Here is a 23,712-nt window from a genome sequence, read left to right as displayed (position 1 = left end):
TGTCTCCCTTTCCCCTGGAGACGTGTTGAGTAAGAAGTTGCTGCGGCGGAGGTCAAAGAGGTTTTTGCCTGCTTTCTCCTCGAGGATTTTGATGGCTTCCTGTCTTACATTTAGGTCATTCATCCATTTTGAGTTTATTTTTGCATCTGGTGTAAGAAAGTGGTCCAGGTTCATTCTTCTGCATGTCGCTGTCCAGTTTTCCCAACACCATTTGCTAAGGAGACTGTCTTTATTCCACTGGATATTCTTTCCTGCTTTGTCAAAGATTAGTTGGCCATACATTTGTGGGTCCATTTCTGGGTTCTCTACTCAGTTCCATTGATCTGAGTGTCTGTTTTTGTGCCAGTACCATACTGTCTTGATGATTACAGCTTTAGAATACAGCTTGAAGTCCGGGATTGTGATGCCTCCTGCTTTGGTTTCCTTTTTCAAGATTGCTTTGGCTATTCGGGGTCTTTTCTGGTTCCATACACATTTTAGGATTGTTTGTTCTGGTTCGGTGAAGAATGCTGGTGTTATTTTGATAGGTATTGCACTGAATATGTAGACTGCACAGACTGCTTTGGGTAGTATTGACATTTTAACAATATTTGTTCTTCGTATCCAGGAGCATGGAATATTTTTCGATTTTGTTGTATCTTCTTCAATTTCTTTTATAAGCTTTCTATAGTTTTCATTGTATAGATTTTTCACCGCTTTGGTTAGGTTTATTCCTAGGTATTTTATGGGTTTTGGTGCAATTGTAAATGGGATTGATTCCTTGATTTCTCTTTCTGTTGCTTCATTGTTGGTGTACAGGAATGCAACCAATTTCTGTGCATTGATTTTATATCCTGCAACTTTGCTGAATTCATCAATCAATTCTAGCAGTTTTTTGGTGGAATCCTTTGGGTTTTCCGTATACAGTATCATGTCATCTGCAAAGAGTGAAAGTTTGACCTCTTCCTGGCCTATCTGGATGCCTTTTATTTCTTTGTGTTGCCTGACTGCTGAGGCTAAGATTTCCAATATTATGTTGAATAACAGCAGCGAGAGTGGACATCCCGGTCTTACTCCTGACCTTAGGGGGGAAGTTCTCAGTTTCTCCCCATTGAGGATGATATTAGCATTGTGTCTCTCATATATGGCTTTTACGATGTCGAGGTATGATCTTTCTATCCTTACTTTCTTGAGGGTTTTCATCAAGAAAGGATACTGTATTTTGTCAAACGCTTTCTCTGCGTCTATTGAGAGGATCATGTGGTTCTTGTCCTTTCTTTTATTGACGTGATGAATTACATTGATTGTTTTGTGGATACTGAACCAGCCCTGCATCCAAGGTATAAATCCCACTTGGTCGCGGTGAATAATTTTTTTAATGTATTGTTGGATCCGGTTGGCTAATACCTTGTTGAGGATTTTTGCATCCATGTACATCATGGAAATTGGTCTATAGTTCTTCTTTCTAGTGGGATCTTTGTCTGGTTTTGGAATCAAGGTAATGCTGGCTTCATAGAAAGAGTTTGGAAGTTTTCCTTCCATTTCTATTTTTTGGAATGGCTTCAAGAGAATAGGTGGTAACTCTTCCTTAAATGTTTGGTAGAATTCCCCTGGAAAGCCATCTGGCCCTGAACTCTGGTTTTTTGGGAGATTTTTGATTACTAATTCAATTTCCTTACTGGTTATGGGTCTGTTCAAATTTTCTATTTCTTCCTGTTTCAGTTTTGGCAGTGTATGTTTCTAGGAATTTGTCCATTTCTTCCAGATTGCCCATTTTATTAGCATATGATTGCTCATAATATTCTCTTATTATTGTTTTTATTTCTGCTGTGCTGGTTGTGATCTCTCCTCTTTCATTCTTGATTTTATTTATTTGGGTCCTATCCTTTTTCTTTTTGATCAAACTGGCTAGGGATTTATCCATTTTGTTAATTCTTTCAAAGAACCAGCTTCTGGTTTCATTGATCTGTTCTACTGGTTTTTTTGTTTGTTTGTTTGTTTGTTTCGATAGCATTGATTTCTGCTCCAATCTTTATTATTTCCTGTCTTCTGCTGGTTTTGGCTTTTATTTGCTGGGTTTTTTTTTTTTTTTCCATCTCCTTAAGGTGTAAGGTTAGGTTGTGTATCTGAGATCTTTCTTCCTTCTTTAGGAAGGCCTGGATTGCTATATACTTTCCTCTTATGACCACCTTTGCTGCATCCCAGAGGTTTTGGGCTGTGGTGTTATCATTTTCATTGATTTCCATATACTTTTTAACTTCCTCTTTAACTTCTTGGTTAGCCCATTCATTCTTTAGTAGGATGTTCTTTAGTCTCCAAGTATTTGTTACCTTTCCAAATTTTTTCTTGTGGTTGATTTTGAGTTTCATAGCGTCGTGGTCTGAAAATATGCACAGTATGATCTCGATCTTTTTGTACTTGTTGAGGGCTGATCTGTGTCCCAGTATGTGGTCTATTCTGGAGAACGTTCCATGTGCACTGGAGAAGAATGTATAGTCCGCTGCTTTAGGATGAAATGTTCTGAATATATCTGTTAAGTCCATCTGGTCCAGTGTGTCATTCAAAGCCATTGTTTCCTTGTTGATTTTTTGATTAGATGATCTGTCCATTGCTGTGAGTAGGGTGTTGAAGTCTCCCACTATTATGGTATTACTATCGATGAGTTTCTTTATGTTTGTGATTAATTAAATGATTTATATATTTGGGTGCTCACACATTTGGCACATAAATGTTTACAACTGCTAGGTCTTCTTGGTGGATAGACCCCTTGATTATGATATAATGCCCTTCTGCATCTCTTGATACAGTCTTTATTTTAAAGTCTAGATTGTCTGATATAAGTATGGCTACTCTGGCTTTCTTTTGTCGACCATTAGCATGACAGATGGTTCTCCATCCCCTTATTTTCAATCTGAAGGTGTCTTTAGGTCTAAAGTGGGTCTCTTGTAAACAGCATATAGATGGATCTTGTTTTCTTATCCATTGTTACCCTATGTCTTTTGATTGGGGCATTGAGTCCATTGACATTTAGAGTGAGTACTGAAAGATATGAATTTATTGCCATTATGTTGCTTGTATAGTTGGGAGTTTCTGGTGGTGTTCTCTGGTCCTTTCTAGTCTTTGTTGCTTTTGGTATGTATGTATGTATGTATGTGTCTTTTCTCCCCTCAGAGAGTCCCCTTTAAAATTTTTGCAGGGCTGGTTTAGTGGTCATGAACTCCTTTAATTTTTGTTTGTCTGGGAAACTTTTAATCTCTTTTTTTTTTTTAATTTTTTTTAATGTTTATTTATTTCTGAGACAGAGAGAGACAGAGCATGAGCAGGGGAAGGGCAGAGAGAGAGGGAGACACAGAATCTGAAACAGGCTCCAGGCTCTGAGCTGTCTGCACAGAGCCCGACGCGGGGCTCGAACTCACAGACCGCAAGATCATGACGTGAGCCGAAGTCGGACGCTTAACTGACTGAGCCACCCAGGTGCCCCTCTCCTATTTTGAATGACAGCCTTGCTGGATAAAGAATCCTTGGCTGCATATTTTTCCAATTCAGTACACTGAATATATCCTGCCACTCCTTTCTGGCCTGCCAAGTTTCTGTGGATAGGTCTGCTGTGAACCTGATCTGTCTTTCCGTGTAGGTTAAGGACGTTTTTCCCTTGCTGCTTTCATGATTCTTTCCTTGCCTGAGTATTTTGTGAATTTGACTATGACATGCCTGGTTGGTGGTCCTATTTTTTTTAAGTAATCTCTACGCCCAACGTGGGGCTCGAATTCACGACTCTGAGATCAAGAGTCCCATGTTCTACCGACTGAGCCAGCCGGGGGCCCCTGGAGGTTTATTTTTGCATATAGTAAGAGTGCCTAAGATTTCTTCCTTCCAGATGTATGGTTACATTGATGGCACTTATTAAACAAACCATTTTTTCCAAACTGGGAGCAAAACAAAACATAACATGGTGCCCAGGTATCTGGGGCTGAAAGCCTATCTAGTAAAAAGGTTTCACATTCTACGTTTATTCTGAGATCAGTTTTTCATATAGAAGTTCTTACCTTTATTAATATATTTTCTGGTTTTACATCTCTGTGAAATATTCCATTTCTGCATGCAATATAAAAGGAAGGATAGAATTAGTTGCACCTCATTCAAATTCTTTTACATGGTGCTTTTAAATGAATGTTGATACATTTCCTTAATCTGAGAGCTGCCAAGTCCCCAAGAGCGTACCTGTGCATGTGATCAAGGGATTTACATAACTGGTACATATAGCACGTAATTCTCTTCTCCGGTAATGGGTGTCTTCTCCCTGTGCGGCCAAGGAAGTAGCCAAAGACGGTTACCAACGGTACATACCTCACTTCTTGAAGACAAAAATAGAATCCCACCATTTTATTCAATGATGTATGAAAATCCGACAAATAACCTGAAGTAATTTCCAGAAGTACGGAGCATACCTATGAAACGCACCGCTCAAAATTCTACTCGCGGGCATGATTTCATGGGAAACCCCGCATGCGCGCATTCTGGTTACCGCAAGAACAGAACCAAGCAATAAGCAGCAGAGTAGTTTGGTCTGATACCCCTGGGGCCGAGCCTCCCGGGTGGGCCTTCCAGGACACGCTCTCCCCCATGCCGACTGTGAGGTGTCAGGGGTCGCTTGAAACTCCAGTGTTTTCCTCGGCTTCCGGTCTGAACGGAGATTTCCATTTTATAGGGGGAGAGATCTCAGCTCAACAGAAGCGCGTTTTTAATCCAAGACCCACGACTGCTTTGAATTTCACAGCGCACTCTTCTCTGACAAAGAGCAGCCATCATCTGGCGTCTCCTGGCACAGCTCCGCTGCCCCAGCCCGCTCGGCCGTCCACGCACCTGCTCACCAGGCCTGCGGTGTGGCCCCAGCCCGCTCGCCTCACCAGGCCTGCCGGCAGGTTTTATGTTCTACAACTCTTAATACCACACGCACGCCAGCATCAGTTATCCTTGGTCCAGAGGATGTCACGTTTTACTTGATTTCAATTTCAGAAGTGTATGTTTTAAGTTTTTTTTTAAATATTTATTTATTTGGGGGGAGAGGAGAGAGAGAGAGAGAGAGAATATCCCAAGCAGGCACAGAGCCTGATGCAGGGCTCGAACTCAAGAACCCTGAGATCATGACCTGAGCCAAAATAAGGAGTCAGACTCTTAAGACCAAGCCATCCAGGCGCCCCTCGTTAAGTTTTAAATCTGAAACACGACTGTTCCGGCCTAACGATCCAGAAAACCACTTTCCCTCCGTGAGCACACATCCCATTTGACATTTTTGGTCTTAAGTTTGCCATTTCTAATGTCAAATAAATTTATTCTTTTTCTCTCATAACTAGACAAAAATGTTTATGCTAATAGAAAGTAATTTAAATTACAAAATGTCTAAGTACAATTAATTCTTTCATATAATATTGTAATCTTTTTATTCTGTTTCACATAATTTATCACCCACTTTCTAGAGTTTAAAAGAATTAAACTAAGACTTAGTCGTTTTTCCCTAGCTTGAGTAATTCTGTAATTTTATATTAAATTCTTGGCTGTATGAAGATGAAAAGAAAGCAACATTTCCGCTCTTCATCACATGTGCTACTGGATGAAGCTTCCTGAAATTTAGTTCTCATCCTGGGGGGGGGGGGGCTCTCACAGCCCACTGAATTAGCTCAGCACTCAGGACCCCCTACCCTCCCAACCAGGGGCCCCCAGGCTTCAGGAGGATCTGAATCCCCCGGGGGCCTGTGAAGACACAGAATGCCCCCCACCCCACCCCTAGGTTCAGCAGGTGGGGGTGGTGGGGCCCCCAAAAACTGCCTTCTGAACATGCTCCCAGGTGCAGCTGCCAGGCCTGGGTCCTCACTTCAGGAACCACACTCCACCACACCCCTCTTGCTTACCGAACGCCCCAGCCAGCCAAATTCACCTGCAGATGCTTGTGTCCCTGCCTCCGAAGCTCTCCTGCTATACACCTGCGCTCATGCGGGTCTGTTCCCGGGAGCTCCCTTCCAGCCTCGCCCACACGCCCAGATCTTCCAGCATAAACTTGTCAGGACAGTTATCCGAACTCGCCCTCAGCAAAGTGGAATCTTTTAGGGAAAGTCTAACCCACCGCATCTTCATAATCACCTAGGGATGCTTTAAAATGGCGACTCACAGCTCCAAACCCAGACCTAATGAATCTCAAAACCAGAGACATGGGCCAGGAATCTGCATTTCTCGGCTGCCCTCAGCCCCCAGCAGAAGAGCCCTCTTTAGGGGCTCACCCTCCCTTTCCTCGTTGTCCCCCGGCCACCACCGTTCATAGCCCTGCCCCCCACCCTGCTATGAGAATCCCCGCCTACCTAAGGGGCCTCCTGAGGGAGGGAGGCGCAGTGTGAACCGTGGGAGTGGGATGGTGCTCGGAACCATCGGAGTCCACACCCTTGACCAAGAGCAGGCTATCCATTCTCTACAACGGTTTTTCAAAAACAAGATCCTAAACCTTCCAGGCCCGAGACTGCATTGGGTTCCTAACAGATTCTTGTTTTCAAACATCTTGAAACAAACGGATGTGGTACAATTAATAAACCACTCGGAAGTTCCCGTGGGAGCCTTACTGACCACCAACAAACACACCGCGCCGTCCCGACCGAGTTTTTGCCAGCTGTTTTTTTTTTTTATCCAAATATCCTCATTAAGAAGATTCTAAAGGGGGTGCCTGGATGGCTCAGTCGGTTAAGCAGCTGATTTTGGCTCAGGTCATGATCTCACAGTTCGTGAGTTCGAGCCCCACTAATAGCATAGAGCCCATTTCAGATTCTCTCTCTCAAAATAAACTCTAAAAAAAGACTCTAAAGAGTGTCATATACTATATCAATACTGTAGAAAATGTTTCTGTGAGCACAATAATAAACTCTGGCATTCGCTGCCGGTACGAATGGAAGGAACACGGCCACCAGGGTAGTCCGCATCGTAACAGAATATGCCGCACACACTCGGTCCCACAAGAGACCCCATCCGCCGGCCTGTGCCTGGCTATCCCGGCCAGGCTTGGAGGCACATAGCGGGGTCCAGCAGGGCACGGGCAAATGCAGCAGGTAGCAGGTGGGATGTCGGACTCAGGCGGAGCCCGAACCATCCCCGGCAAAACGCAAGGATGAGCCCCCTAGTTCTGCCCGGCTCATCTTATGCAAGTGCTGGAACTTCTGTGGAATCCCACCTCCTCACCTCTACAAGGGAGGCAAGCACCTGGGGTGGGAGGGTCAGATGCACGCACACTACACGGTGCTAACGTGATCGTTGACGACGCGGATGACGGCGATCCGTGTTTACTGAAGACTGTGCAGTGGCCCCTGCCCTAAACGCGGCACATTATCTTATCTGCTCCTCACAACAATCCCAAGAGACACTAGGTTTATTCCCATTTCACAGACAAGGACCGAGGCTCACGGGCCTGACCTGGACCCACCATCGTTAAATACACAGGACAGGGGACACCTGTGCTGTGTCAGCACAGCCACAACTGGAGCCACGCTTCCCAGAAGCAACAGCATCACAACTAACAGGATGGTGACATGGGCTTGGAAGAAAATTCAGGAGACAAAAATGCGGTATCACTCACACCCTGTCTGAATGGCATAGAGACTGAGAGCTTAAGGAAAACAAAGGCGTCGATCACAGTGTCAGAATGTTTCAAGGAAGTGTTAGGAATGCCAAAACAGATCTACTTCACTTCAACTTTCCTTTTTATATACGCGGGAAAGTCTAAATAGATCCCAAGAGCTCTTTTAGTAAGCACAGAACTAAAACTGCTCTGAGTAGATAAGAAAGCTACGTGTCACAGTTGGTAGGCAACGTTTCCTCTAAAAATTCTGCGTCTTACAATCAGTGGGTCAGATCGATGAAGTATAAAAATACAACTGAATTGATCTGACACTGTAACATCAGGCAAAGTAGTTCTTGATAAGAATCGTAATAAGGCGCACCGCCCAAGCTGTTCGTGGAACTGTGATGCTATGTTTGCAGTCAAATCGAACCTGTCTTGCTCTTTCCCACTTGGTTCATTCCCCAACGTCACAGATTTATTTCAAGGTCCCTGCCCCACCCACGGCCTCTACAAGGTATAACCCTGGGGCGCGTGGGTGGCTCAGTCGGTTGAGCGTCCCACTTCGGCCCAGGTCATGATCTCACAGCTCGTGAGCTCGAGCCCCGCGTCGGGCTCTGTGCTGACGGCTCGGATGGAGCTTGCTTCGGATTCTGTGCCTCCCTCTCTCTTTTCCCTTCCTCTGCTCGTGCTCTGTCTCTCTTTCTCTCTCTCTCAAAAATAAATAAATGTTAAGAAAAAAATTAAAAAATAAAAGGCATGACCCTAAGGGGACAAGGCCAGCTCACCGGACCTGGAACAGCCGGCACTCCGGGAGGTAGCCAATGACTCGGCTTTCCGGGCCTGGCCCGTCTGCCGCCAGCGGAGGGTCTCAGGGTCTGAGTGGCCAAGTCTGCCAAGAGACACGCAGAGGGCCACGCGGAGGAGGAGGGGCAGAGGACCACGTGGCCCCGAGACGGTCAGCGGTGGCCTTGGCAGCCGGGCCTTTCCTGGCCCCACCTCCCAAGAGGCCTGACTGAGCTTCCTGCAGGAAATCCGAGGTTTTACAATAAACCGTCTCTTCTGTGTGTGAACGAGCCGCACACGAGCTGCGCGGCACGCGCCCCTGGCAATAACAACAACCTACGACACTCAGTGCCTGTGAACGTCACCCAGGTGGACGACACACCGAGCCACACCGGGAGCAGGGCCGGGCACTGAGAGGACACCCGTGACGGAGCCGGCAAGGGCCCCGCCGCCAGAGAGCAAATGCCCCGGCGGACAGTCGGACAAGCACCGGGGGAGCGGACGCATGTCAGGCGTCACGTGGGAGATCAAGGAGACAGGAGGGAGCTGCGACAGAGGGGGCAAGGCGAGGTGAAGGAGCAGGCACCCACGGCTCCAGGCGGGCACCGGAGGGCGGTAGCCACTCACAAAAGCACGGTCACTTAAATTCAAACAGTTTAAAAAAGAAGGAGGAGAAGAACAAGAACAGAATCAGATACAATGCATTAAGATACCAGATGCCCCTAGGGGCGCCTGGCTGGCTCGGGCAGAAAAGCATGCCGCTCTTGATCTTGGGGCTGTGAGTTCGAGCCCCACGTGGGTGCAGAGATGAGCTAAATAAATAAAAACTTAAAAAACTAACAAAATAATAGATGCCTCCATAACCAGGTTATAGTCTTATCCAGTCTTTCCTTATAAACTCCAAGACAGCCCTCCCCTGCTGCAGGTGGCAGATGTCCGGCGCCATAAGCACAGTGCGCCCGAATAAACCAGCCAGGACGGCAGGATCGCCGGCGGTGTGGCTGGTGCCCCGGGGCGCCAGCTACGCCCTCCTTGCGTGGACAGCTCCGTGACAGTTCTTCCCAAGGGAGCAGCGGGCACAATACCTTTGCCATCTCTTTGCCCGTCTCCCCACCACAACGCAGACCCATCCCAACCGCCACCTCGCGGGCCAGGCACGCTCGTGGCTGGGACTTCCAGATGTGACTGGCTTCTGCGTCCGTCGGACCAGACCGCTCGAGAAAGAGGACTCAGGCCCGAGTTCCAGGGACAGACGAGAGGAGGGAGAGCATCCGCTCTGAGTGCGGATCTTGGCGGAGGGCGCCTCCTGCCCGGGCAAAGGTGGCCTGGTTCTAGAGCCCGGAGCGGCAGCAGCGGCTCCTTCATTTGGGGCATCCTGTCTGTGGCAGAGGCAGCAGCACCTGGGGCAGCCCAATCCTGCAGAGTCATTTTTTGGGAGCTCCTCCCTGGAGGCCACGCCCCGAGCGTTTCTTCAGTCCTCCCGGCAACTCTGCGGAGCCATCCGTGTCACTTGGGTCCCCTGGGGTTACACTGGCCAGAACAGAGGCTGCTGTCTGCAATGGGAAGGTACATCCTCCGGTGGCCCGTTCATTCTTTAAACAGCATCCAGAAAAGTGCTTCTAAAAAGCACAGTCTGTGAACTGATCCGGGGGCCGTTTGTCTCTGGTTTAGGAGGAGACGGCAAAAACTAAGAGTGACCGGAAACTTGTACAGCAATTCAACGCCGCTGTGACATCCAAGCATATGACTGTTTTTCCGGTCATTAATTTTTATGTATTTTACAAAAGTCCGGTCCACAACACACTGGGAAAAAGCAAACGAACAAACAACCGGTCTTCGACTATAGTTTTAGAAACACTGGTCTAAACCCCAATCAAAAGATGCTTCTTCCCTGCTTTAAAACCCGTCAATGTGGGACGCCGAGGTGGCTCGGTCGATTGAGTGTCCGGCTCTTGATTTTGGCTCAAGTCATGATTTCGCAGTTCGTGGGATTGAGCCCCATGTCGGCTCTGCGCTGATAGCATGGACACTGCTTGGGATTCTCTCTCCCCCTCTCTCTGCCCCTCTCGTGCTTGCTTGCTGTCTCTCAAAATTAAATAAACACTTAAAACCCACTAAAGCTTCCCACTGAACTTAGAATGATGTGAATTCTTACCCTGGCCCTCCCTGCCTCCTGGCCCCTACCTACCTCATTTCTAACTTCCTTCCTAGTGCTCCAGCCACACTGGCCTCCTAACCTCACAGTGGCCTCAGGACCTTTGCACTACTTGTCTCTGTCTGGAACACTCTGTCCCCATCAATCTCACGTGGGACCTGTTTTATTCACTCGTAACACTTATCCTGTCTTGATCTCCTTCTTGATCATTTCTTCACTTGTTCAGTGTCTCCGTCTTCCTGAGCGTGAGCCCACGTGGATGGGACCGTGTCTGTCGTGTTCCCCACTGGGTCCGCCTCCAGAGCAGTGCATAGCATGTAGCAGTGAATGAGACACCCTCGCCTGCATTTGCCTACTTCCCCCGATCTTCCGGGTAAAGCCCAGTCATCTCCGCCTCATCTGACACCCACGGGGTAAAGAGAAAATTTCCCCAGCAATTCGCCTCTAATGATTTTGACTTTCATATAGTTTCTCTTCTCCCTTCAACAGACTCTACACTGTTTGTCAAAAAAGCATCTTCTGTTCTTCTCCTCTACCTCTGCCCGACCTTGCACGCTGCCGTGCATGTAAGCAGACAATCCAGCCAAGACTGGGCGCTCCTTCTCTTGTGCCATTAACCGGTTCTTCCGCATCTGACGGTGCTACTCGACATTCTCATCATCCAGGAGAGCAGTCATTTCAGTAAAATGAATTGTCACTCCAGTAGAAAAAGCTTCCGTGACCGATTCAGGTTTCAATAAACCACTGTGACCATCGATAACAACAAATTGTTAGCAGGCGCCCATTCATTTGAGGCACTGAGCTGGGGCCGGCAGTAGAGACCCAGAGGAGCAGTGGGGTGTGGTGGTTATCACTTAATCCTTGAAACCTCGGTCTCCTTGTCCGTAAAGTGTAGATGATAACAGTGCCAACCAAAGAGGGCTGTCAAGAGGCTGGATGTGTGGTGGCTGAGAACACGCACTCTGGAACAGGCTGAGTCCAAACTCGTGTCTACCACATGTCCATAACCTCGGACAAGGGACGTATCTCCCCGTGCCTCCATTTCTCCATCTTTAAAATGGGGATAATCAGGGGCACCTGGGAGGCTCAGTCGGTTAAGCATCCGACTTCCGCTCAGGTCATGATCTTGCAGTCCAAGAGTTCAAGCCCTGTGTTGGGCTCTGTGCTGACAGTTCAGAGCCTGGAGTCTGCTTTGGATTCTGTGTCTCCCTCTCTCTCTCTGGCCCTCCCCCGCTCGCACTGTCTCTCTCTCTCTCTCACTCTCTCAAAAATAAACATTAAAAAAAATTTTTTTTAGTAAGAAAAAAAAGCAAAATGTTGGCTCACATAACGAAATAATGAAGTTTGGTGGTTGTTTGTCTTGACTGTACTGGGGACCCTGTCCTGACACTCTGGCAGACAGATGTACGGGAGGAGCAGAGTGAACAATCCACATCCCACAGGACGTAGGAGAAAATGTAATCCTGAGCAACACCTCATGGATTCAGACTATTTGGAATCGATGCTTAACAAGCGAAGTTTCCAGATCAATAAGGTTTACTCTTTGAAAGTAAAACTCTCCTCTATTGTAATCCTTTAACTGGGAAGCTTTTTTAAATCTTTTCTTCACTTTCCTACTGTTTCCATCACGTTTACCGGCGCGGTAGGCTTACCGCAGTCCAGCCCGCGGCCGCGCCTTCTCTAACCCGTCTTGGGGCGTCTGGGCTCTTCCGGCTGCCCAGACTGCGCTCATCCGCGGTGGCGCTGCCGTTGTTGTCCTCCCGTTTTATATTTTCAGTTTCATCCCCCATTGTAGGACTGTCACCTGTCGCTTCCCGTTACCGCTGGTGGGCCGAATTCTAGAAGCTCCTTCTAGCCAATGGCTCTATTCCGAATGGGTTCTATACTGAGAAACCTGGCAACCTGGTTAGCATTGTACTCAAAACGCAATGAAACAGGCCCCCGAGGGGATGGGCTGACCTATGAATAAAATACACAAGGTCTGTAACATAGGAAATACCATACGTGCCCAGACAAAAGGCGATCTCCTACTTTCTCGAAAAGATCCAAAGCTCTTCATCAACTTCTGTGGGTGTAGAAAAGCTTGCCTATCGGGGCGCCTGGGTGGCGCAGTCGGTTGAGCGGCCGGCTTCAGCCAGGTCGCGATCTCGCGGTCCGGGAGTTCGAGCCCCGCGTCGGGCTCTGGGCTGATGGCTCGGAGCCTGGAGCCTGTTTCCGATTCTGTGTCTCCCTCTCTCTCTGCCCCTCCCCCGTTCGTGCTCTGTCTCTCTCTGTCCCAAAAATAAATAAACGTTGAAAAAAAAAAATTAAAAAAAAAAAAAAGAAAAGCTTGCCTATTTCTACTATTTATTTTATTCGTGAGCTACTAAAGCACACATTTCAAATCGCATAGAGGACCTACTAATTTGATGACGACGCTTTTCCCCACATTCTGACTTCATCACCATTTTATTCCGACTCTTCATGTGCTTCTTCCACACCAGGGTCACCCTCGTCGCAAAAATAGCTTCTCGAGCTCAAAAATGCTACCTGCCGCTTTCCATACCACCTTTGGGCTGGCCTGATTTGTTTAAGATAATACAGCAGTTTGTAAACTGTTCTTTCAAGCCACAAACAGTCACTCACATAACGCAAGGCAAATCTGCTTTCATTCGTCCGATCGGCACCGCGTGATCGGTCGGTAAAATACCACGCTTTCTGTGCTTTCTCAGGGACAGCTACGAGGCTCATTCGTCCTGACATCTAACGCAACGGTGCAGTCAGACCCCCAGGGATATTTGCTGAACGTGGGCCAACGATCCGCCTCCGTGTTCCTTCAGGTGCCCTCTATCAGCCTCCCAAACCAGCCCTGACTGAGGCAGGCTCGGGCGCAGTGCTTTCCCGAATGGAGCTCTGCCGTTCAGAAGAAAGTGAATAAATGAGCATCCTGTAACGCGGGAGAAAGACTTTATAAGGATCTGAATAGAAGGTGGTCGTCTCTCGGCTGAGGGAGGATCTTGGGGGACAAGCCTCGCCTTATTTTGAGCAGAGCCACCAGAGTGACCTTTGGAGCGGCACAGCGCCCCCTGCAGGGACCTGAGGTGAGGAAGGCCTGAGCACCCGTGTCACCTGCCAGCCTGGACCTAGATGGCTTTACTTCTGACCGCCCTGTGTTGAGGAGACGAGACTACCAGAAAAATACCTCCCAAGAGGTGACTGAGGATTTTGAGACTAAAACAAAGTATACATGGACGACAGGCTTTAGAAGAAGATCTTAGATTAGCTTGCAAATTATTCTACGTACCTCGTATTAGCTCATAAATATTCATGTCCATAAGTTCACATATTAGTGCAAGAGAACCAGATTTTCTGTCACTGAAGAAGAAATCAGGTTTTTAAAAATGTTTTTCTTGTCTTAATCAGAAACTATCATCAAATATTTAATTCATTTGTGCACATTTCTGGTAAACATAAAGCTCTCCCACCTCAAAGCCTGGGGCATAGTGACTGAAACAGAAGTTGCGATTTTCAGTCAATTATTTCAGTCAATTAATTTAAAATTAATTTAAAATAACAGTAAAAATAAAATAGAATATAATAAAATAACAGTAAAATCCCACTTTAAGCAAAAATTCTAAATGCTTCCCCCCTTTTTAATGAGATGTGTCTTAAAAATATAGAACTAACTACTGGCAGAAAGGAGAAAGGAGGTCGAGAGTCGGCTAAGCAAAACAGAGGAGAAAGAATTTAATTCATGCTCCGTGACTGCAAATTTAGTTCTAACTTACCTAGATTCTTCCATGTACCTGGGATAAATTATGATGGGGAGACAAAAATCCACAAACCAGTCAGGGGAAAAGGGAGGAAGACGGGTCACCCCAAGCCCAGGTAGGGTCCAGGCCTTGCACGGGGTGGGGACCGAGGCCTCTGGCCGGGCTGCCAGCTTCTCTGGAGCTGACACTGCCCTGTTTGAAGGCCCCTGAGCCCTCGGCAGAGGAGCACGTGTCACTCCAGACCCTACTAGTCAGGTCGCCTCCAGAGGGGCTGCCTGGAGGGGGGCGCACACGCAGGCCCGGAGAGTGCCCAGGACGCGGTGTGCAGTGGGCGGTGTTGTGACCAGTGGGCACTGCGGGCTCCAGGCCAGGAGGCCATGCGGCTATGACAAGACATTCCACTGTGAGTTTCAAACTGCTCTCTTCCCTGATGAAAACCCACTGCACTTTGTCAGAGACCGTAGTGTCCCGGCTGGTTTTAAAGCGGCCTGGAGCACCGCGGAGAGCTTCACGGAGCGTGCACCTTCTCAGGGCGCACAGAATGGCAAGTTCCAGAACCCTGGGTCCGAGTTCCTGGCTCAGAGTCCAGAAGGGCAGTGCGGAACTGCCGGCACCCGCAGGTGAGGTGTGCCCTGCCTTCCTGATGGGTAGGTGAGCCTCACGTAAGGAGACTAATCTATAATTAGAACACAAGTGACAAGTCCCCCAAATTACAGCAACCATAGTAAGGTGGCGGGGGGGGGGGGGGAGTCACACTACCTGACACGGTGCAGACATGACAGCTGGCAGGGACAATCCCTGACACATGACAATCCCTGATGTAGGACTACAGTGCTTTCCCATTTGCCCATAACTCACACTCGAGGCCTCAGATGCACAGGCCACTGCCTACAAGGAAGCCTCACTGAGCTACGGGAGAGGAACCGTTTGAATTCTGTCCACTTTTATGATAGGGAATCACCTAAAGGAAGGTATTTCCACATTAGGAATCAGACACACATTTGTCCACATAAACACGTGACTTAAGATAAAATGAGAATCATTACTCCCTGAGCTACAAAGCAAATATTTCAAATGTCCACCACAGTTTTCTTCCTTAAAAAGAGATTTGATCATTGTCATCAAATGCAGATCATCGTAAAGCCCCAGGAATACTTACAAAACCACTTCGTGCAACGTGAGGATGTTCGGGTGTGGGTTCAGGCGCCTCAGTGCTTGTATCTCCCGTAGACTGTTCACTTGCTCGATACTATTGCGTGGGTAAAAATAAATAACTAATTCATAATTCAAGTCAGCCTCAGATTGGGGTTATTCAATCATTATTTATTACCCATGATCACAACTGAGAACCTCACACATATTTCAAGCAAGTTCATCGACTCATTATTTCTCCCGCCAGCAGGTGACGTTCAACATGTCTCGTTCTGCATCATCTGATAAAAATCAAGGCTCTTATGGCTTTGGACATTTATTCAAATTTTCCCTTCGAAGCCCCTGAAAGAATACCTTAGTGGTTTCTTTTATAATTAGTAAACATGGAAACAAACATTAGAATTTCCTATTAATCAGTTTATGGGAACTAACCAATTGAGCAACAGAAATACCCCCTGAAAATACCCATTTCAAATTTCCACGAACACGCTAATCTTCCTTATCTTTCACGAAAGCCGTACATTTTCTCACTTTCGTTCAGCTGGCGGCTGGCGTTCCCTCGGCAGGTGTGACTTACCTACCGCCAGCTCCTCTTTACGAAGACGGGTCTGCCAGACGCCGTTTACATCCCAAACCTCGCCAATGTGAGTGGGACGGAAGCAGATGGGGATGGGCTGGCTGTCACCACACTGCAGAGACCGCTTCCAAGAGATAACCCCCCACGGACGGGCCCACGGTCACGGTCGTGGTCGTGGTCACGTCCAATCAAATGACTAGATCCACCAGAGACTTCCAGGGCCTCGGCTCTGAAAGGAACTACTGTGGGAATAGTCTTCTTCCTTTGAACTGCCAAAACTCTGTTCTGCCAACTTTTAATATACAGTGTAAAGCTCAGCATTTTGTCTGGTTCTTCAAAGAGCAGTTATACCCAATAGTGTATTATTACTGTCTTAAATCAGTGTGAATATGTTAAGTCTCGTGCCAGCCAACAAATGGGAGCCTGGTATATGAGAAAAGCCTGAATAGTCTGAGTGCAAGGATATTTCTGACTACAAGTTTTAGACTCTTTTTCATTTACTTTCCCCTGTTGCTTCCCTCACACCCAGGACGACATATGCAAAATGTTCGCAACTTGTGCATCACAGTCAACAACCAACCAGAAAAGACAGAGCCCACCGTGCTGGAACAAGGTCCTACGGAGGGGGCCCCTGTTGAACCAGGTACTAACCTTTTAGCTCTGGAGAGAGGAGAGGTCTGGGGAGTGCCGGCCAAGGGCCAGGTGTAGGGTGGAGATGGGAAGGGTCAGCACTCAAGAGGCTCAGGATAGCCGGTTACTACCCAGAGTAGGAGTCTTTCGCTGTTCTCGTGACCACCGTGTTCGGCCTGGCGTGTGCAGAGACCAGATCATGACGCTCTCCACTCACTCTGTCAGCTTAGTGCCTACCCCACCACCTGCTCCTCGCCAGCATCACGGCCTCCCCTAGGTGCCTTTAGAACAATGCTTCCCAAATATGTCCCATAGAACATTCTTCCTCTAGAAAATGCTTTATCAAGAAACTTCACACTCAGAAAGTTTGAGATAGGCCCACTCCAGCTCCTTTTGGAAAGCCATAAACTACTGTTGATTTTACTGTTGAAAAGTTTTCAAAAATCCTACAAATTGGGGCGCCTGGGAGGCTCAGTCGGTTTGTGTTCGACATCGGCTCAGGTCACGATCTCGGGGTTTGTAAGGTCGAGCCCCGCGTCGGGCTCTGCGCTGACAGCTCGGAGCCTGGCGCCTGCTTCGGTTTCTGTGTCTCCCTCTCTCTCTTCCCCTTCCCCACTCATGCTTGCTCACTCACTCTCTCTCTCTCTCTCTCTCTCAAAAATAAATATACATTTAAAAATCCCATAAAAGTTTACCTTTATTGAAACCAACATTTCCCAAACTTTTTTGCCCTAGGATCACTTCTTACAAACTATCTAGTCACCAACCCTTAGAACGAGGGTTCCAGAGAACACACCGCTCCAGACCATCCTTTGAGTGGCATGATAGGAATACCTTTTTTCCTTCGGACAGGGGAGGTGAACAAAGATACCAATCAGGCAATAGGAAGAAAGAAAGATCAAGTGAAACACTCTTGTGGGGGCACATGGGCAACCGATGGAAGAGCCTCTTTTAATCCCTCTCCCTGGGGTCTGCACTGGAGGAGACCACTGAGCCCCTCTTCGAGGTCCCGCACCTTGGGCGGGGGGTCTCCTGACTCAGGGCTAGGTTGCTGGAGGCCCCACCTCCACCCGGTGCCTGTGCCTGTCATGCCTCTACCCCTGGCATGCCGTAGGTCAGTGGCTCTCATGGGGGAGGGACCTTGCCCCCCAGGGGACGTTTGACACTGTCTGGGACGCCGTTAGCTGTCACAGGTTCTGTAACATACTGTTCCATTTGGCATTCAGTGGCAGCAGCCGGGGTTGATGCTCAGTATCCCACAGGGCCCAGGACAGGCCCCACAATAAGTAATAACCTGGGCCCGAATGTCAGCAGTACCAAGGCTGGGAAACCCTGCCTTGGTGGAAAAAAGAGCAAGAGACCAGTGGAGCCGGCAACAGCTCTGATTTCCGAACACCCTACGGGAAAAAAAATAAGTTTTCCGAACTGGAGGGTCAAACAGCCTGGTCATTGAGACGAACGAGTATCCACTCTGCTCAGCTTTAATATGAAAACCTGTTATCATACCCTGAAACACATGACTGCTTATTGCAGACATAATTCTTTCGTGTCTCCACAGACATTTCTCTCAGAAATAATGAACTAATACATTTAAAAAGACATTTTCATCTAAGTATCACTACCTTTGTTCAAATAACAATATTTTATTAAATTTTATTGGGGGGGAGGGGGGGAAAAGAGGGGGAGAGAGAGAGGGAGAGAGAGAGAGAGAGGGAGAGAGAGAGAGAGAGAGGGAGAGAGAGAGAGAGAGGGAGAGAGAGAGAGAGAGGGAGAGAGAAAGAGAATATCTCAAGCAGGCTCCACACTCAGAGCAGAGCCCAACACAGGGCTTGATCCCACGATCCTGGGACCATGGCCTGAGCTGAAATCAAGAGTCAGACACTCAACTGACTGAGCCACCCAGGTGCCCCAACAATATTTCGTTTTAATAAAATACAAATAAACCCTGTTCTTTTAAAAAGAACAATGAAAATATCTAACAACTGGAATTAACCACTTTTCTGCGCCTTGGAGTTGCTTCGAATTTTGTGGTCAGGTGACGTTCAGGGTTTTGTTCGTTTTCACTGTCCTGCTGGAGACCGAAGCGATCGTGGAACTGGACACAGAGGAGCGCAGGCAGCCTCTGCTCCAAAAGGAAGAGACAAGATCCCCCGTACGTGCGTTTTTTCCGCAACTGGAAAAATTATATTACCGGGTCCAAGTCTTTAAAGAATAAAAAATATTAATTTTGCAATGTCAACACTTCATTTTATTGGAAGGCTTTTACAGAAAAGTTTATCTAACCAATCCAGTCTGCAGGAAGAAAGTCCCTAAGCTGAAGGGGAAGAAGTGGGTATATTAATATTAGACAAACTAGACTTCAAAACAAAGATTATTACTTCTTTAATTTTTTTTAACGTTTATTTTTGAGACAGAGAGAGACAGAGCATGAATGGGGGAGGGGCAGAGAGAGAGGGAGACACAGAATCGGAAGCAGGCTCCAGGCTCTGAGCCATCAGCACAGAGCCGGATGTGGGGCTCGAACTCACGAACCACGAGATCATGACCTGGGCTGAAGTCAGACGCTTTACCGAATGAGTCACCCAGGTGCCCCTAAATAAAGATTATTACTATCTATAATGCTTTCATAGTGATGGGACAATACATCAAAAAGACATGACAGTTACAAATGTGTGTGTGCTAAGTAAGAAAGCTTTAATACACAAGTGAAAACTGACAGAAGAAAGAAGAAAGGGTTGGAAGTTTCAATACTCTCTATACAACTGAGACACAACTGAGACACAACTGAATGACACAACCGTCATTCAGAAAACCAGTAAAGAGATCCAAGATCCTAACAGCACTGTTAACCACCTTGACCTAACGAGCTTTTACATAACACCTATTACTTAACACCTGGAGCTAGAATATGCTCTCCATTCAGATGAATATCTGGACCCAAAGATAAATCTCGATAAATTTCCAAATACGAAGACTTCCAGAACATGTCGTTCTCTGACTACAATGGGCATAAACTAGAAATCAATGATAGTAAGTTAGCTAGAAAAATCCCAAACACCTGCAAATTAAGCAACACACTTGTAAATAAACCACGGGTAAAGAAGAAATCACAAGGGAAGTTAGAAAACATTTAAGCCAAGCAACAAGAAAGCACAACATATCAAAATGTATAGGATGCAGGAAAACAGGGCTTAGAAGTGTATTTATGGCTTTTTTTTAAAATTTTTTAACATTTATTTATTTTTGAGACAGAGAGAGACAGAGCATGAACGGGGGAGGGTCAGAGAGAGGGAGACACAGAATCCGAAACAGGCTCCAGGCTCTGAGCTGTTAGCACAGAGCCCGACCCGGGGCTCGAACTCACGGACCGCGAGATCGTGACCTGAGCCGAAGTCGGCCGCTCAACCGACTGAGCCACCCAGGCGCCCCATATGGCTTTAAATGCTTATGTTGGAAAGGAAGAAATAGTTAAAAACCAATTATCTAAGTTTTCACCTTTAGACAGAAGAATAAGAAAACTAAATTAAACCAAAGTAGAAGAAAAGCAATAACGGAAGAACAGAAATCAATGGCACAGAAAACAAACAAACAACAGAGGAAATTAACAACAATTCTTTGAAAAGATTCATAAAACTGATAAACCCCTGGCAAGACCAATGGAGGAAAAAATGACATAAAACACCAACACTGCGAACCGATATCAGGAGTGAAAGAGACGATATCACTACAGTTAGATGTTAAAAAGGCGAAAGGGGTAACACGAACAACTGTATGCCAAGAAATATGACAACTTAAATAGACAAAGTCCTTGAGAAACACAATTACCAAATGTGACACAAAACTGAAAATCAAAATAGCCCCATGTTTCCCAAAGAAATGGAATTTGTTAGCAAGGGCCTCCTCACGGCTGACGGAAGTGCTCTAAGATGGGATCATGGCGGCAGCTGGACACCTGCATAAATTTCCTAAACTGCTCCTACCATGGGTGGATTTGATGACATGTAAATTACATCTCAATGGAGCTTTAAAAAAACCTACAAAGGGGCGCCTGGGTGGCTCAGTCGGTTAGGCAGCCAACTTCGACTCTGATCATGATCTCGCGGTCCGTGAGTTAGAGCCCCACGTCGGGCTCTGTGCTGACAGCTCAGAGCCTGGAGCCTGCTTCAGATTCTGTGTCTCCCTCTGTCTGACCCTCCCCTGTTCATGCTCTGTCTCTCCGTCTCGAAAATAAATAAACGTTAAAAAAAAAAAATTTTTTTTAAAGTAAAAAAAAATAAAAACGCCTACAAGGACCCTGTATCATTTGGCATCGTTCTGATTCTTCAACATCCCACGGTGCAGACGTACCATGATGTCCCACCCGCCCCACTCCTTCGTTCCGTTTCCAGCTCGTCGCCACTACAAGTGACGCCGTGACCAACGTTATGGGGCCGGGGTGGGGGGGGGGCTCCGCACGAAGAAACCTTCTAGGCCCAGAGATTTCACAGGTGAATGATTTCAAATGTTTAGGAAAGAAATACTCTGACACGTTTCGCGAAAGAAGGTACACGAATGGCCGATAAGCACACGAGTCAGCATTCTTTGCCACCGGCTGTCAGGGAAGAGCAAACTAACCACAGGAAGAGGCCACGGCGTTCACCAGGACGGCTACAACTTAACACGGACACCACCGCACGCTGGTGGGGGTACAGAGCACCTGGAACTCTCCTTCTCTGCCGGTGGGGATGCAAACGGGTGTAATCACTTCGAGAAAAGGCTTGGCAGCTTCTTTTAAACATACACCCACCCTCTGATCCAGAGATGCTGTTCTAGGCGATTGCCTAAGGAAGAACGAAGACACACATCCCAGGCAGGCTTGTGCATGAGTTCTCACGGCAGCTTTACCACCAGCAGCCCCAAACCAAGACGACAGCAAAGCCCGTCACCGGGAGAATGGACACGCAAAGGGTGCTGAGGTCACAGTGTGTGCGGCTCAGCCGTAAAAAGATTATCGACTGTGGGTGCAACAGTGCAGATGAACCTCCGAGAGTCCACGCTGACCCGACAGAGCTGGTCTCGGGACCACATTCCAAGATTCCATTTAATACGAGTTTCTCCAAGAGGACAAAGGAAAAAACCCGGAATAGTGGCAGCCTGGGATGGGGGTGCAGAACTGTCACAAAGGAGCCTTCTAGGTGACAGAAGTGTTCTATCTCTTAATTACACGAGAACATCTGTTTTCCAGAATATTAGACAGTAAAGAAATGTGCGTTGTAACGGATGCAAACTTTGCCTTTCAAGAAAAAGCCCCATATGCTAACAAGCAAGTGGGGAAGGACCGGGTAAACGTGCACACGAATCAAAATCACAGGCCTGTTGATTCCGGCTGCTGGGTACCTGGGGTTCATCACACTGTTCCGTTTACTTTGTTAAGATTTTCTATGATTATATTATTAACTAAAAGCTCTTAAAGTGACTCATGGATTGCTTGCCTTTGCCTTTATTCATAACCTCACAAAGCAGACTTTATTTTGGTAAAAGTAATTTGAAGATCAGGCAATGATGGGACTTGAGAAAAACCACGTACTAAGTCAAGACCGGATGGCCGCACGGCATTCCGCCGCGGTCAAGAGCCCTGGAGAGAACGCAGGCCTTGGCCCTGCACACACCCGGGTCCCACGCTGGGCCCTACTGCTGGCCAGCTGGGTGACACCGGGCAGGTGAGAGAACTCGGCTCTCCAGCCGCGCTTCCCTCGTCTGAAAGAAGGCAACGACAGCATCTTTCTCGCAGGGCTGCCGCGAGGATTAAATGCCGCACGTCCACAGCTCACCCAGGGTTGGGCATGGCGCCAGACACGTGGTGACCAGCCGCTGTCCTCTTCATCACGATTGCCGTTAGCACCCCACTTGGGTTTTCAGAAGGTTTCAAGCCCCGCTCACCCGCACTGTCGTATGGCAGGTTGGTCGATGGCTGGATCGCAGCACCAGCACTGTGCGGGGTGCCCACCTGCCTCAGGTCAACCCTCGCGAGGCTCGCGTGAGGTCGAGCCCGGGGAGGCATCTACCTGGTAGCTACAAAGCAACTGAGGCACCGAGGGAGTGAGGAACCGTCCCAGGCCACAGAACTAACAGTGGAAGAGCTGTTCTACCTTCAGAGCCTGGGCCCTGACCCTGTGCTGACCACGAGTAGCACGTATGTGTCAGTCTTACTCCTTCAGGATACAAAGCAAGAGCCTACACAGTTCGAGATGGAATTTCTTTTTAAAAGAGACTCATTCCATTTCTTTACAGTGTTTCTATGCGCAGAATACAGAGTACAATCGTAGCAAAAAGAAAAAGAAAGTGGGGGTGGGGGTGGGGGTGGGGGGTGGGGGAGGGCTGTAGTGAACTGTTGTGCTTGTGAGTGCAGGTGGGGACCACTGGGAAGACAGACCAAAACAGGGATCGGGAGGCCTGGGCCGCGCCGCAGGCCTCCGGCCAGTAACTCGCTATCCCCGAACCGAGGCTTTGAGTGACTCTGGAGGAAAACCGTCCTCATGAGCCGAAAGGACCCTTCCTGCCACAGCACTAGAGAACCGGCTTGTGTGACCTTACCTGCACTTCACACTAGCCACTATTAATGCAAACGCTGTCCGTTTCTATTTCAGTAAGAGGGAAAGGAAAGGAAAGGAAGTAAAACTTGGAAGAGGTGGGAGTCAGCAGCTCCAAATACCAGCCTCACTCTGCCCGTGTGACTCAGCGTGATTTTCCTGTTACCGCTTCTCGTTTCTCATGCCACCCACACGACTGTGCAAGGTGACTTTGAGGATTTACTTAGACAGTGATACATGAGCAGAAATGGATTTTAAAGAACCTAAAATTATTCTTCAACTGAATAAGATTAAACTGTTTAATAATGGTGATAGATATTGCAGAACTCCAAAAGCTAGAAATACGATTTTCATGGTTAAAAAACAGAAGAACAACATTAAACTTGTGGGCCAAGTATCAGCGACCCTGGAACATCCAACAAATTATTAGCAATCTCCTTCCTAGAAACGACCCCAAAAGCAGCTGTCTTTCTTCTAGAAACTATGGGGTCATTTCTTCCTATAACTCAGAAATAAGA

General features: G+C 47.4%; 1 protein-coding gene across 1 annotated transcript in view; it reads right to left on the bottom strand.

Moving 5' to 3' along the window:
- Positions 1–23,712, bottom strand: part of MOK (MOK protein kinase) — a 60,990-nt gene that overhangs the window by 8,784 nt on the left and 28,494 nt on the right. The window contains exons 2-5 of the mRNA XM_047079813.1: positions 15,426–15,515; positions 13,798–13,868; positions 4,201–4,279; positions 4,026–4,074 (exon numbers count right to left, since the gene is read on the bottom strand). Of these exons, the coding sequence (XP_046935769.1) occupies positions 4,026–4,074; positions 4,201–4,279; positions 13,798–13,868; positions 15,426–15,515 (289 nt within the window). The remainder of the gene's footprint in view (positions 1–4,025; positions 4,075–4,200; positions 4,280–13,797; positions 13,869–15,425; positions 15,516–23,712) is intronic.

This window comes from Lynx rufus, unplaced genomic scaffold (genome assembly GCF_022079265.1).
Source record: "Lynx rufus isolate CCGP_SWC_20201006 ecotype Redwood Valley unplaced genomic scaffold, mLynRuf1.p SCAF_17, whole genome shotgun sequence".
Taxonomy (NCBI): domain Eukaryota; kingdom Metazoa; phylum Chordata; class Mammalia; order Carnivora; family Felidae; genus Lynx; species Lynx rufus.
This window is presented reverse-complemented; position numbering and strand designations above follow the sequence as displayed.